At 37.9% G+C, this 14,428-nt stretch overlaps 1 protein-coding gene across 37 annotated transcripts in view; it reads right to left on the bottom strand.

The window, feature by feature from the left end:
• Window positions 1-14,428, bottom strand: part of ABI3BP (ABI family member 3 binding protein) — a 271,320-nt gene that overhangs the window by 73,963 nt on the left and 182,929 nt on the right. For 26 of the 37 annotated variants that reach the window (XM_070454961.1, XM_070454969.1, XM_070454964.1 and 23 more), the window contains 5 exons: window positions 10,926-11,000; window positions 4,301-4,360; window positions 3,678-3,725; window positions 2,791-2,871; window positions 546-623 (listed from right to left, as the gene is read on the bottom strand). In XM_070454961.1, the coding sequence (XP_070311062.1) occupies window positions 546-623; window positions 2,791-2,871; window positions 3,678-3,725; window positions 4,301-4,360; window positions 10,926-11,000 (342 nt within the window). The remainder of the gene's footprint in view (window positions 1-545; window positions 624-2,790; window positions 2,872-3,677; window positions 3,726-4,300; window positions 4,361-10,925; window positions 11,001-14,428) is intronic. The other 11 variants (XM_070454965.1, XM_070454974.1, XM_070454997.1 and 8 more) reach the window with 5 other exon arrangements.

Here is a 14,428-nt window from a genome sequence, read left to right as displayed (position 1 = left end):
GCTTTGTGTAGGCGAGTTGATTTCCCAACAAGCAGAAAGAAGAAATAAGGAAACCCCAGAGCAAACCTTCCTGGATGTTTTAATATTAATTCATCATTAAAAATGATATTCTTGTTACTAGTTTCCTTTCTCAGGCTGCAGTATCAATGAGTTCATCAAGTTCTGGAGATAGGACAAAGAGGAAAAGAGGCAGAGAAAAGTAGGAGGAGAAGGAGGAAGGTAACACAGATTGTAATTTATCAGATCTGGAAAATGAGGGGAAAGAAGGTAAGGCAAGGAAAAAAAATAGGAGCTTACATTCTTAGTCATTATCATCAACTGCAAAGAACATTAGCGCTCAAAGCAAAGCTCTAACTAAAGAGACTGTCTCTCCTACATTCAACTGGTAATCATATAAATATTACTACTTGGCTGATGTCCTGTACTTATGAAGTGAAAAAAATTTAACTCACTGTGATGAAAATTCTGTTTCTTAAAGGAAAATTTTCTTCCTGCTTAAACAAAGAAGGAAAAGCTACTATCCAGAGGTAGGGAAATAGCTTTACCCTGAGTTGTCTTTGCCAATTCAGTCGTTCGTGGAACTTTCATTGTGAAGAGCTCTTGGGTAGACTGGTCTGTTTCTGCTGGGGAAAACACAGTAAGATGAATGGCTTTAAATAAATATCATTAATGAACAAGTAAAAAAAATAAATAACAAAAAAACCCACACTCTTTTCTTCCCCATGCAATGATAAAAGGGTAAATTGAATTTATAATTATGCCCAGTGATCATCTTATTTTAAAGTTACTGGTACATTTTAATAACTCTGATTTCTTATATTTACTGTCTCCTTGCACTATTATATTAATGATTATTATAAGGATCTCCAAAAGCTTTTAGTTCAGGGTCACTGTTTAATGATATTGGACATGGCTATTGTCTTGGATATGCCTCCTGTCTTATGTATCATTGCCTTCATGTTTCCTTCTATTTCACAAGCTTCACAAGTTATTTAGGTGAGCTGGAAAAAATAGATCATAGAAAATAATGTGCATTTATACCATATAAGAATAAATATTCTATTTATCTTACATGAAAAGCAAAGTTTATGGACATACAGACACATTACTCCTAACAAAATAAACACCCCTATATTATCTTGCAATAATTACAACATCATACTGACAGAGCAAATTATACTGTTCACTTTGCCACATACTGGATCCAAGGAAATATTTGGTGAAAATAATATGCTGTCATCTTATTTTCTGCCTGTTTTATAATCTAGATTCTGCTCATAGATAATTGTGGTAGTTGGCCCAATAAACTAAGATATAGTTAAAGAAAAAAAGCAAAAAACCCAGAAGTGGAGTTTAGATAATTAACATATTCAGCAGTGGTTCTTGCTAAGTACTTTTGACTTCCTCTCATGGGTAATGCTGACTTTGAGGGCCTATGCTATAATAGATAAATATTTGGTAATTAGGATATATTCGCTCATTCAGTTTTGAGTCTTTTCCTTCAAAAAGGATTCCTTTTAAAATGGGATCAGTAACTTTATTTCACACACAGAGAATGGGTTCACCTGAAAAGGGATGAAGGGAGGAAAGAAAAGCCACTGGTTTAAACATAGCCATGTGGGACGTGGTGGCAGGGCGGAGGAGCCAGCAAACACAGCTGGGAATTCTTGCTTTCCTGTTCACATTCAGCCAAGTCGCGGGCAAACTCGGGTTTCCCACACAGTGAAGACATTGATGCTGAACTCCTCGAAAGCATGGCCAGCTCATCCCAGCCAGTCTTCCTGACTCATCCATCCACCTGTGTTTCTTCAGGCTACCCACTTCATCAGATGAGTCTGGCTACCATTCTCTGTATGTGCCTCTTCCCCATCTCTCTTTAACCTGAAGAGCCCTTCATACCTTTCACTCTCATTCCAACTGGAAGACCTAGCATACATGTCACTTCCTCTGTGAAGCCTTCCCTGATACCCCCAGGCAGTTTTCTTGTTCAGTGTCCCGCTCATTTCTCTATGATCGCATTGTAATGTGTAATACGAGAGTGAATTCCAGGAGCTCTGACAACTGAGAACATGGGTTCCAGTTTGGCTCAATTTTCTATGCCTCAATTTTCTAATCTGTAAAATGGGACAGTAGAATCTACATCTCACACTTGTAATGTGTCTTAAAATAAAAAATATGTGTGGAACACTGGGTAGCACAGAGGAAGCACTATTATTGCTAAATCCTGTCTTTGTATTAGATGGCGATCTCTCCAAGGTAAGGACTTAACCTTTAAAGCGGTTGTATTTTGGGATTCCCATTGCTTAGCATTGCACTTAACACTATAAGATATTCAGATTTCAAAAATAAAAGTTTTCTTCCCAAATACAGTTTCAAATATGGAAGAAGCAACAAGAAAGTATAGCATTGATATACACTGGGAAGATTTTTTTTTTAATTTATTCTTTAATTGGAGGGAAATTGCTTTATAAGGTTGTACTGGTTTCTGCCACACAACGCAAACCAGCCATAATTATACGTATATCGGGAAGATTCTTTTTCCAAAAAAGTAACTGAGATTTTGTTAACATGTTTTAAAACATTCTCATCTTGTATTGGAAATCAGCATAAATATGAGGACAAATATACAATTAATGTAAAAGAGTCAAGTGAAATAGATATCTTTTACAGTGATAAAAAGAGACTCTCTATTGTTTGGAATACCATGAACACGACGTACATATGGCCACTTTAAGGGCAATTCCTAAAATGTAAAGTCCTCATTGGACTGAATATCAAAGCAAAATTTACCAAGACTGGTTTGTAGCTCCTCTTGACTAGTACTTGGTGAAATCATAGGAATCAGAGGGCTGCCTCGTGTCTCTAAAGGAGCTGAAAAGACAAGTGAGTCCCAAGGCCGTCAATCTTTAGATTCAAAAGCCAGCAACCAGCCAAAATAATATTGCATGAGATTCTGTTACTTGCAATACAAAAAGGAAAACATTAAGTGGGTCATGGAAAAGAAAGTTAAGTGTGCATGGAACCTGTGGAATATCAGAACAATGGTTCTCAACTGTTTTTTTTTTTCTTCCCCCCACCAGGATAGATAATAAACAACATTCAGTGCTTGACACACTCCGTGACCCTGCCTGGTTAAGATGGGTATGGGTTAGACACAGTTCTAGGTCTGTCAGCTGCATCTCTCCCCTCCAAGAGAGCACACGGGGTCACCCAGAGGAGAGGATATCATCACTGTAGCAACCATCTGGAGTCCGTTCAAATTTATTTTTAAAAATAAACCAGTGGCAAATTTTAGTATTTTGATCTATACAATAATTACTGGCCAGAGCCTTCCACAGCATGCTAGTGTGTTGTTAAGGCCACAGTTGAGAACCATTAAGCCAGCAGAAATGTGAATTATATGGGCATGAGTAAGGTGGGATGGTTTTGAACACAGATAAATGAGGTAGGTGAGGATGAAGGTGGTAATGAGCTGTCTTAAGTTGGTCTTCAGAGCAAACCTTTAAAACAGTGAAACCACTGCCTTTCTATTCTGAAAAGGGTAAAAAACAATGAGAATGAAACAATGAAGAGGATTGAGAAGGGAGGATGTTTCAATGTGATTGTTTGAGAAAGGCCTGCAATCTTGATGGCAGCCAGGAAAATAATTAGAGTGGGTCAAATGGAGAAACCATTACCTAGAGTTGTCTCTGGCAGATGGATTGTAAAGGTAACAGGTTGCAGAACTAGGCCAAAAGCAAACCAAAGAAATATATTTATGAGAATTACTGCCTGGAGTAAACCTAGTTTTTGTGTTTCTACAATGCACCCATCTGAACATTTAAACATTCTCTTAGAGAATCAGAATAAATATAAGAAAATTCAGGTGACACCCAGGGAACTTAGTTTAGCTAAAACTTTAAAGTTTTCATTCACTGTCACTATGAGGAAAATTTGGGTAGGCACCCATATTTTAAATTTAAAAGTACACCCACATTTGGATGTAGTTATATTTACATCCTGAAAAAAGGTGAAAATGGTTGACTCAATTAATAATTATATCTTATAACTTTAGCATGATTTCCTATTCAATAAAAACACTTTCAGGGAAAATAAACTAATTAGACCCTATTCCCTCATGGGGGAAATAGGTCAAGCAGATTGTATGATTAAATCTTTCTCTAAAGAAATACACATTTTCTATGTAAAATTTTCTCTGAGCTTCTTCTACATATCACCCTCATTACAAAAATATATTTGCCTCAAGAATGTTTTTTAAAAAATACACTTCCTAACTGGGAGAATAAAATAGTTCATTTACCAGGTTCGCTCTGAGAGACTTCAGGGACTGGTTTATGGGGAAGGAGCACATCTCTTGGAACTGAAAGAAAAAGATTATACATCACTGTGCATTCTAAATGCCATACCTGGAGTGAAACTCAACCCACAGACATAAAACCCTGGGAAGCATGAATGAAGTAAAGATATTTCACAATGGCTAAAACACTAAGGCAAGAAAAGGACTGTCTTTCCAAAATGGAAGATGTCAGTGTATTCAGGAAGGTTCTAGCAGCAGTAAAACAAAGTTGGTCATGGTTCATTTTGAAGATTCCACGGAGGGGGGAAAAAAAGGAAGAAAAAAGCTGATTTAATTAAACATAAGAAGGTTATCTCCCTAAGTTATCTTCGAAATAAGAAGTCAGCTTTTGTCTGAAATGGCTAGCTGCCATTTGATATTCCTGCTAAAATTCCACCAACAGAAATAGGAAACATTATTTTAAAGAAATGGGCTGAAAATTGGGGGAAACAGCAAGAAAAGCAAAGCTCTTGAGGATCTAAAAAGAGAACAAAACTTTATTCTAAAAGGCATGATAGTTATGGGGAAAAAATAGAACAAAAGGAATCAGCCACTTGTTAGGAGACACCACATGTAAAGGTGATAACAGTGCTTGTTAAGCAGTAAATGTTAGATAAATTTTGCCATTTTTGTCATTCTTAGTGATGTGGCTTCCAGTATAAGTATTAGGGACTCCTGGCATGAAAACAAGGGAGACAAATGTATGCTAAACTACAAGCCTACTCATATTCAGTTCTGATCTACGGTATGTTTTTAATACCTGTGTCCAGTTCTACTCTGGAAAAATAAAATGGTAGGCTGGGAATTGATGCCTTATCTCTCACTGGGGAAAATATCAGGTTGACTTGCCTATTGTTAATACCAGATTTCTATGGCAAATCTCCTTTCAGGAACAATATAATGTATTTCTTTGACTCAGTTTCCCCACAAGGAAGTCCGTGTCAACCCTACTCACTCATTGAAAAGTTTTCCTACCACACTAAATTCATAAATACCCTTAGCCATGCAGTGTAACTTTCTTGCATCTTATATAGCGCTGGAGGGGAAAAAAAAAATAGGATTCAGGCTAGAATTCTCCCTCTGAGAAAGATGAAGAAAAAACTTTTGCATCACAAGGTGGACAAGCACACCTTTACCATTCGTGCAGAAAAAAGATCATATTAAATGGACATTCATTTTCTTTTATGGCTTTTGGAGATTATATTTAATGTGAGTGTCACATCTGTTCTTAGTCTAGGCCACTGAGTAAGTACTGGTGAAATCACAGTTGTGGAATTCGGTCCATTGGAAAGAATGTGACTCTATTAGAACTTCTATGAGCTAAAAGATAACGACCAGGAGAACTTGAAATGTGGATTTTTGTTTGTTTTAAAAAGGTTAACTTCAGAAAAGATAAGTGGTGGACAAAGTTAAAGAAAACCTGTCATAATGGTGAACATTTCACCACTGCTATGTAGTCTTCTTAAAGATTCAAGTAGTAAAACATGAAGAATTTCCAGCCATAAATCAAACTAACTGTTTATCCGTAGGGGAGGGAGAAGGCACTCTGATGTGGCTCTGAGAAGGTCATGGCCATACAAAGCAGCCTGTGGTTTATAAACATCCTAATTGGCTCCAGTGCTAGACTGCACAGAGAGGAGGTGGGATTAAGGAAGGGAAAAGCTGAGAAGAAATGTGCTACCAATAAATCCACCATATTGTAAACACATTACCTGCTGCCTGCTTGAGTTTCCTGAGGAATTCAGACAAGCATAATGTGGATTCCTGCTGCTGCCACTGGCGCTTTTTAACCATGAAGTGATGATTTAATAACTGCCATACCAGGCGTTCTAAAGCAGGTGAAATCAGTGGAAAGGAAAGAACTAGAAATATTTACAGGAAAGGGATGGGAATCACTCTCTTATTTGGTCAATGGCAGCTCCAAGAAATGCAACGTGTTGTTTTTTTTTTTTCCTTTTTCCCTATGTGGCATTCTGCTTTATATTAAATTGAATAAGAGCATGATTCTAAAAACCTAAATCTTCCATGCTGGGGGAAACTTATGAGTGTACATCATGACAATTTAACTGAGAAGGCAGTTTTGATTTCCTTATTAAAATATTTACCATTATTATATTTTAGACCCACTTGTTTTAGCCAATTTATCATTTATATTAACAAACAAATTAACTTACCACTTATATGTATTAACTACCTTTTTGAATAAAGGCCATCTCTTCAAAGAAAAATTCAACTGCCAGAAAACAACTGTGAGTGATGTGTCTGATACAAGACAAAGGTGAATGAACATGCAAGAGTGTTCTGCCAGAGTAGATGGGAGAACGCAGGCATTGCTCTCTGATGGAGATGCACGAAGGAATTCAGTAAGGTTTACCCTCGCAACAGCCGACAAGGATATTCTCACAGACAAGTGATACACGCAGACCACACACCTCCTTCGTGTTCAGACTCCCACTTCCTTTACTCTAACCCTGTACCCGGAGGCGCAGTCTGAGAGGCAGCAGGATTCCTGCCTCCCAGAGACCACTTTCAGGGCTTTACTTGTGCTCCTGGGTCACCTTCCCTTGGGTCTCCCCTGGGATCTTTCGCTTTCTATCATTCCTATTATCTTCTATTTTTCTCCATTAGTCCATCTTTTCATTTATCTATGAATTCTTCCCTCTCCACCCATAAAACAACTCAAGTCTTCCAACATCCTAAAATCAATAACCAGTTCCTTGACATGGCTTCCCCTTCAAACAAGCCCTTTCTCACTCTCATTCCTCTCAACTAAGAACTCTGCCTCTCCTTGCTGGTTTCTTAACTGCATCTTCTCCATCCACTGTAGATGGCCTTCCCTTTCACGGATCTCCTGCACCCATGGATCCATGAGGCCTCATCCATAGTTTTGAATATCACAGTGTTCTAAAGACCAAAAGGCTTTTATTTTTTATTTTTTTGCTTAGCCTCTTTGACAGCAACACCTGATTAGAACTGATCTAAGTCAATTTACTGTTTTTATTTATCCTAGGTAGTGTGACTGCTCATACTTCTCACTGCAGACTTATGAATATGCTTGTAATCTATGGTATCTGTGCTATTTTACCTTTCCAAAGTCTGAAAATTGCTGAATTCTGAAGCACTGGCCCAGGTTTCAGGTGCAGGCTTCTAGACCTGCACTGTCAAGTCCAGTGGCTCTTCTGACCTCCTCCTCCTCACTGTTACTCATGGCCATCCTTCCCTGCCTGGCCTCCTGAGTTCCTCTTTCCTGGTACTCTCTGGTCATTTGACAGAAACTTCTGCTGGCTCCTCCTTCCTCTATCCACTATTTAAACGTAACCATGTCCTCTAAGACTTTGATCGCTGATCTCTTATTTTCTTAGTCTGTACCTTCTCCTGGATGATATCATTCCCTCAAAATTTAAGAACCTTCTATACATAGTAGACACATAGACACATGGCTCCCAAATCTACATCTTAAATATTGACTTCTGTTTAGAAAGCCAAAAATTCATTTCAACCACCAATCCAACTGGCCCTCCAAACCTAGCACCTTATTCCTCCCTCTGTGTTCCCTGCCTTAGTTAATGGTATTAGCATCTACCACCTGCATAAGCTAGCTTCCCTGGTAGCTCAGTTGGTTAAGAATCCATCTGCAATGCAGGAGACCCAGGTTTGATTCCTGGGTGGGGAAGATCTGGAGAAGGAAATGGCAACCCACTCCGGTAATCTTGCCAGGAGAATCCCCATGGACAGAGGAGCCTGGAAGTCTACATTCCACGGGGTTGCCAAGAGTCAGACATGACTTAGTGACTAACCACCACCACCTGCCTAAGCTGGAAATCACAGTGTCCTCCTTCTCTCCATGACACATTCAGTCATTGTCCACATTCTAGCAATTCCATCTCCAAAAGACATTTTAGCATTCATCCCTTCTCTCCTAACTGAAAAAATGCTGCAAAGTAGAGTCTGCCAAGAGCATTTGCAGGGTTGGATAGCTTGCTGAAATCTTGATTTTTTTTTCCCTCCTGGCTTGCTTCCAATGACTGAAGTCTATCCAAATATTTCTGTGGTGACAGAAGTTGCCACATAGCCAAGACAGCCCTTGGTACAGAAACAAATCTATAAAGAAGGCACAGCTCTGCTGAACCAGGCATCAGAGTGAGTCCTCTGCCCTCAATTTGAAAGCATTTCTCCAAGACAGATCAAAAGAAAAGCCAGTACTGTTCTGGCTCTGGACATGCCGCGTGGGCTCAATGTGTCTAGATTCCTCATTAAATACTGTAGTTAATTTGACTGAGTGACTGGATATTCTCTAAAGGGCTAGCTGGATGAAAGCTGTGTTATGCTTAGGCACCTGCGGAATAGAAGAGCTATACAGAGAATCCAAGACTGACTTATTTGGTACAAGTCTAAAAATTCAATTTGTCACTTCTGACATCACTTAGAATAAATTGAGACAAACATCATGTTAAAACATAACTATGCCCCGATTTCAGTACTACATTTTACATTTTTACAGAGCATCTGTCTCTCTTGGACTGCAAGGAGACCCAACCAGTTCCTTCCCAAAGGAGATCAGTCCTGGGTGTTCATTGGAAGGACTGATGCTGAAGCTGAAACTCCAAAACTTTGGCCATCTGATGTGAAGAGCTGACTCATTTGAAAAGATCCTGATGCTGGGAAAGATTGAGGGCAGGAGGAGAAGGGGATGACAGAGGATGAGATGGTTGGATGGCATCACCGACTCGATGGACATGGGTTTCGGTGGACTCCGGGAGTTGGTGATGGACAGGGAGGCCTGGCATGTTGCAGTTCATGGGGTCACAAAGAGTCAGACATGACTGAGCAACTGAATTGAACTGAACTGTCTCTCTAGGATATACCAGCACACATTACGTTTACATGTAACTTACCCTGTTTTCTGAGGAGCCAGTAAACAAAGTCATGGGCTCGTTAGGAAGCAAACCTGAGACTAGATACAATCCCCAAACTGTTTGAATCCAGTCTTTTAAACACTTGGGAGAAAACTGAAAAGCAGCAATGATTGCCTTATGTTTCCTCCTGTGGGACACAGTGGCAAGACCAACACCAGGTTTAGAGACACAGGTCACACTCAGGTTTAGAGACTCTTGGAACTGGAGGGTCAATAAAATAAGCCTAAGGAAGGCTCCTTGGGGAGCGTTTGTGCCGCTATTCCAAGCTCAAACTTACGAGTTAGAGTGTCTGTGAAAAATAAGGTATTGATGAAAGTAAGGTAAATATTATTTAAAAAGAAGAAAAGTTTAACTATTAGATATATTACTTTAATGAGATTATGTCATATCAGAACCAATAGTATTACTTTTTCTAATGAAAAGGAAAAGTAATAAAATCACTCACATATACTGCTGTTATTGCTAATGACTCCATCTCCGTTAACATATTTTTTCCATAGTTGAAAACAAGAAGTTGGCCTTTTGCCAGTGGGAAGATAAGCTTTTTTCTTATTGGTGTTTATAATATGACTTTTGCTTTTAGCAGTACAAATTTACATTCTGGACTTCAGGGCAAAAAGGCTCTTTGTGGACTATCACTACTTGCAACCACCTAACCATCCCACAGCAGCAGAAACATTCTCCACTTACATAACCAGGAAACCAAGAAAGCAAGTGAATTCACTTGCTTCCAAGATGCCATCAGTCCAAGCTATGGCTCAGAAAGCTTTGGTTCTAGGAATGTTCTATAAGCTTCTAGGACCACCTAAGAATTTATAATAATTGAACTTTTTTTTTTTTTAAAGGGGGCAAAACCTGTAGTATTTCTCAGATACTCAGGCTAAAAATTTGGCTTGGCTCATTAGTGAACCAACAATGAACTACTTAGTGAAGCTAACAGTGGCTTCTTATGATCACTTGGGGATCTAGAGAAATGTCTGCGTCCTTGCAGTCCCCACCTTGACTTCTCCCACAGATGCAAGATAATTCCCCCCTAAACAGGCAAAAAGCCTTCTCAAATGATAGGCAATAAATAGATCTGCAGCTAAAGAAATCATTTAGCGTGTGTGTGAAACAAATTTCTTAAGCAACTGCTCCATGAATTGGGAAAGCAGAATTAAAAACAGTCAACAAAAAACCTCAAACAAAGGAAAAAAAGTCCTCAATGCTGAATTGTGTCAAATTTCTGAACCCAATAAAATGGCTAAACATCATTTTCTCCATTTGCAAAACATCATTTTATCATTTTTGTGGAAAAATCCCAATTCTTTATCTTATTTTGGTGAAATGTGAGCATCGCATAGTTAACATTAGCAGGTTATATTTTAGAAGTCAGAAAAGAAAGAAGCATTCTACCCTTAATTCTAGAAGGTTATTTTATAAGTCAGAAAAAAAGAGAAGTCTTCTACCCTTAGCATAATTCTCTGCCTTTGGATTATATCAATGTTTACATAAATAATGGAGCACATATGTAACTCTTATGAACACTTTGAAATGATTATATCATGCACGGCACAACATGGTATCTGAACATAAATGAAATATGGACTTCGTATCCATTCTTCCTCATGCTTCATTGCAGCAGAATGTGACAGTAGAATGCATTTGACTTAAACATGAAATAAAGCATTTACCAGGTGGCGTATAGGATACTTCTGGACTTGGTGATGTCTTTGGCTTCAGAGTAACATGCTGGAATACCTTAGGAGCTGAAAGAGAGAGCTTGGACCATGAGTCATTTGGTTTCAGCATCTCCCAGTCAAGCTTAGCACATAAGATCTGACAAAGCATAAACCTGATTATTACTTTTAAAAAAGTATTGAAATAGGATTATATGGAAAAATAAACCTTAAGCTCTAAAAGTAAATCAGTTAGAATTTCAGATGCTTTAAGAAAAATGAAATCTGAGAAAGCAAAATTTGAATAAGCATAAGGGAAGGATGAAGAAACTTCGGAAATCTTTCAGGAGAGATAGCAATTAAATTAATGAGAGTACTCTTCTTCTCTGGATGTTTGCTTGACTTCTTAAACCCATCTTTCATGCCTTTCTGTGAAGGATGAGTTCTGTAAAGTCAAAGTGGGACCCCAAAAAGCGTGTATGAAAGCAACTTAAAGTCAGGTCAGCAACAGCAGAAAGAGAATGGGCAACAGAACGGAATGGCTGGGCTTACGTTCTTCCTCTCGCAATTCTCAGGCTCTAAATAAACCTTTAAATGACATGTTTACAAACTCAGACTGTCTTTCCACAGCTGTTCCTTTGGAGTAACAAGGTGCTAATGTAATAGATTTTTGTTTTGTTTTGTTTTAGTCCTGGGGGAGCGGGGGAAGAAAGGCCTACTTGATTTATATAGTTCATTTTACAACTTCAAAAATGCTTCCATAAAGATTATGCCCTTCGATTCTCACCATAATGCTGAGAGGAAGGAATGATCAGCTTCACTTTGAAGCCAGGTTGGAGACTATTGCCTGGGGTCACATGGCCATTAAGCACCAGCCAAGACTTGAACTGAACCCCACGGTTCAGACATGATCGCTAGGTCCCAACTCTTGGGTTTCCTTATCCCAGCTCTTCAGGTCACATTTTTAACTTGCTCATTTTTTAGGTGGACATAATAAACCTGTCCTAACTCAAAGGGTGACTGTGAGAATTAAGTGTGAATGTCAAAATGATGTGAAAGCTATACTCCTATAAACATTTCTTTCCACTTTTGGAGAAACTTTACAAATTTGACATCGAAAGATCTGAGTATATTTTGCTTTTCACATTGTTTGCCCCCTCAAAAATTAGGAGCAATTTTGATGGTTATAAGATTTCTAGATATAAAATTATTAATAACAGGATTGTTCACTATTACTTATGAACACAGGAATCTAAAAATCAAACCTATATTTAATGATAAAATATTCTTGATTTCTTCCAAGTTTTTGATCCCACTATGTCTTCAAATGCCAAATATAGTAAATTTAAATTTTGCTATCTAATTTATCAACATAATTTAAATATAAATAAGGCAGCATGCCCAATCACAGAATTTCATTCTGAAAATCGTGATAGATAAACAACTGCATTGCTCTTTAGGTTGTACATGCTATGTTGGATGATGGCCTTATAGCCCAACAATAATAATTTGCATGTGGTGTTGCACATATGAACAGAACATTCTCTCATTCAAATGGCCTTTTGCAACAGCTAGCCAGATGTAAGGGGGAAAGTACTATGAGAGTTTAAACATTTGTCGTTCAACTATTGAGTGATACACATATATACATATGAAACATCCTTGAAAGACTATAAAAACCTAGGGTATTGCTGGGATCTATTAAGTAAAGCTCATATTCTCCTGGGTAAGAGAGATCCTAATTTCACCCACTTTTAAGAGGAATATGTAGAATGAACAATTTTCTAAACCGTCCACTTATATTAGGCCACCCTGACAAAGTTGGAAGTATTTGGATGGCAGCTACTTTCCAGGGGAGATGCTGATGGACTGGAGTTTGCTCGGTTGGGACAGAATCAGGATGCTCTCTTACAGTCTGCAGCCACTCCAGGTTTCAGGGTTTGAATGGAACTACTAGGTGTATGCATCTATCCATTCTGAAGTTGCTTATCTTGTCAAGAAAGGTTAGCTAAAGGTCTAAATCAAAATCAAACAAGGTTGAAACTTAGAGTATCATAATTGGAAACTAGAGCAAGGTCCTGATTTACTACATCGATTTTTGTAAGTACAGAGTACAGCTCAAAAAGATAAAATAATGAATGCCTTCCTTCTTAGTTCTTATCTCCTTTACTTTTTATAATGTTGCTAACCAGGGCTTTATAGCCTCAATGTTTTAACTTTCAACACATCTTATTTTTCATCTCTTCTCTTACTTTCCAACATTCATTGTTTTATGCTTTCTTATCTCTTTCCATTTCTCCTTTTCCTACATTTATTCTATTCTTCATATTCACATAAAAGGTTGAGAGCTTCCTTTCATCACTTTATCTGTTGATTTCTTAAAATTAGTTTCCTATCCACAAATTTAATATACTTGCTTTAAAAATTCTTATTCTATTTATTTTTATTCACTAATTCCAATTAATTACCCCAGCATTTCTTATATATTAATATTTCAAATTTATTTCCTGTTATTTTTAAATTTCTTATTCTTTCAGATGATTGTTGCCTTGATACATTCATATACTTATGTATCACACCCATATTATTTTTTAGCAAAGTTTTAGTCATTAAATAAAAACACATTTTAAAATACATTAAAGCAGATTGAAAATCTTTAGCTAGATGTGGTACCCAGGACTTTCTTTTAAGGAGTTTTACTTTAAAGAAAAAATAATGGGCAAAATTTCTCTCAAAAATATAATGGAAAATGTTAATATCTCTCAGGTATTCGGGATCATTCCCAAATCTAACAGTTCTTTCTTTTTTCTTTCAGTAGGGATACTGAGATGTGCTAAAGACTCTGTGGTGGTAGTTAAGAGCTATTACCTGGATCAAGCATAATTTTGATGCTGCTAATATTTTCCTTTCCCCAGATCATTGGTGATAGCTAGGGTTCCTTTCCAGTACACTGGGTAGGTGCACTTCATATACTTTTTGGAAATGGGCCATGTATAAACAAATTTAAATATAGATAATTGGCCTAGGCTGTAAGTACCTTGACCACAGAAGGCCGAAATTTTGTTTCACATTCCCAGTGTGTAGCACATTGCTTGCACATAGTCAGCATGCAATAAGTATTTGTTGAGTGGCTAACTGATGAACTAGTTAATCAGCCACTTAAGGATCAAGGGTGAGACAGTTTTAAATGAGGAAGGAAGAGTGACAGGAGGACGAGTGGCAGAGACTAGCCATGACTGGCTGTGTGCTTAGAGTGGGCGTCACTGCTGGAAATGTCTGAAAAACTGACGGAGTCCAGAGGCTGGATGAGGAGGAGAATAAAAATGGATGTAAAATGCTGAGAATCTGCAACTGATATAAATGAGAAACCAAAAGCAGGGAAATATGAGCTTTCTTTGAGGTATGTGAGGTTTATGGTAGCCTGAAACGGAGATCTGCCAAGGCCGTCGCAGGAAACGAACAAGATCTTGGTTGAGAAGTCAGGGCTAATCACTCAAGTGAGAACTTCCATACTATTA

This window comes from Odocoileus virginianus, chromosome 25, assembly GCF_023699985.2.
Source record: "Odocoileus virginianus isolate 20LAN1187 ecotype Illinois chromosome 25, Ovbor_1.2, whole genome shotgun sequence".
NCBI lineage: Eukaryota > Metazoa > Chordata > Mammalia > Artiodactyla > Cervidae > Odocoileus > Odocoileus virginianus.
Note: the sequence above shows the minus strand (reverse complement) of the source record. Positions and strands in the feature narration are given on the sequence as shown.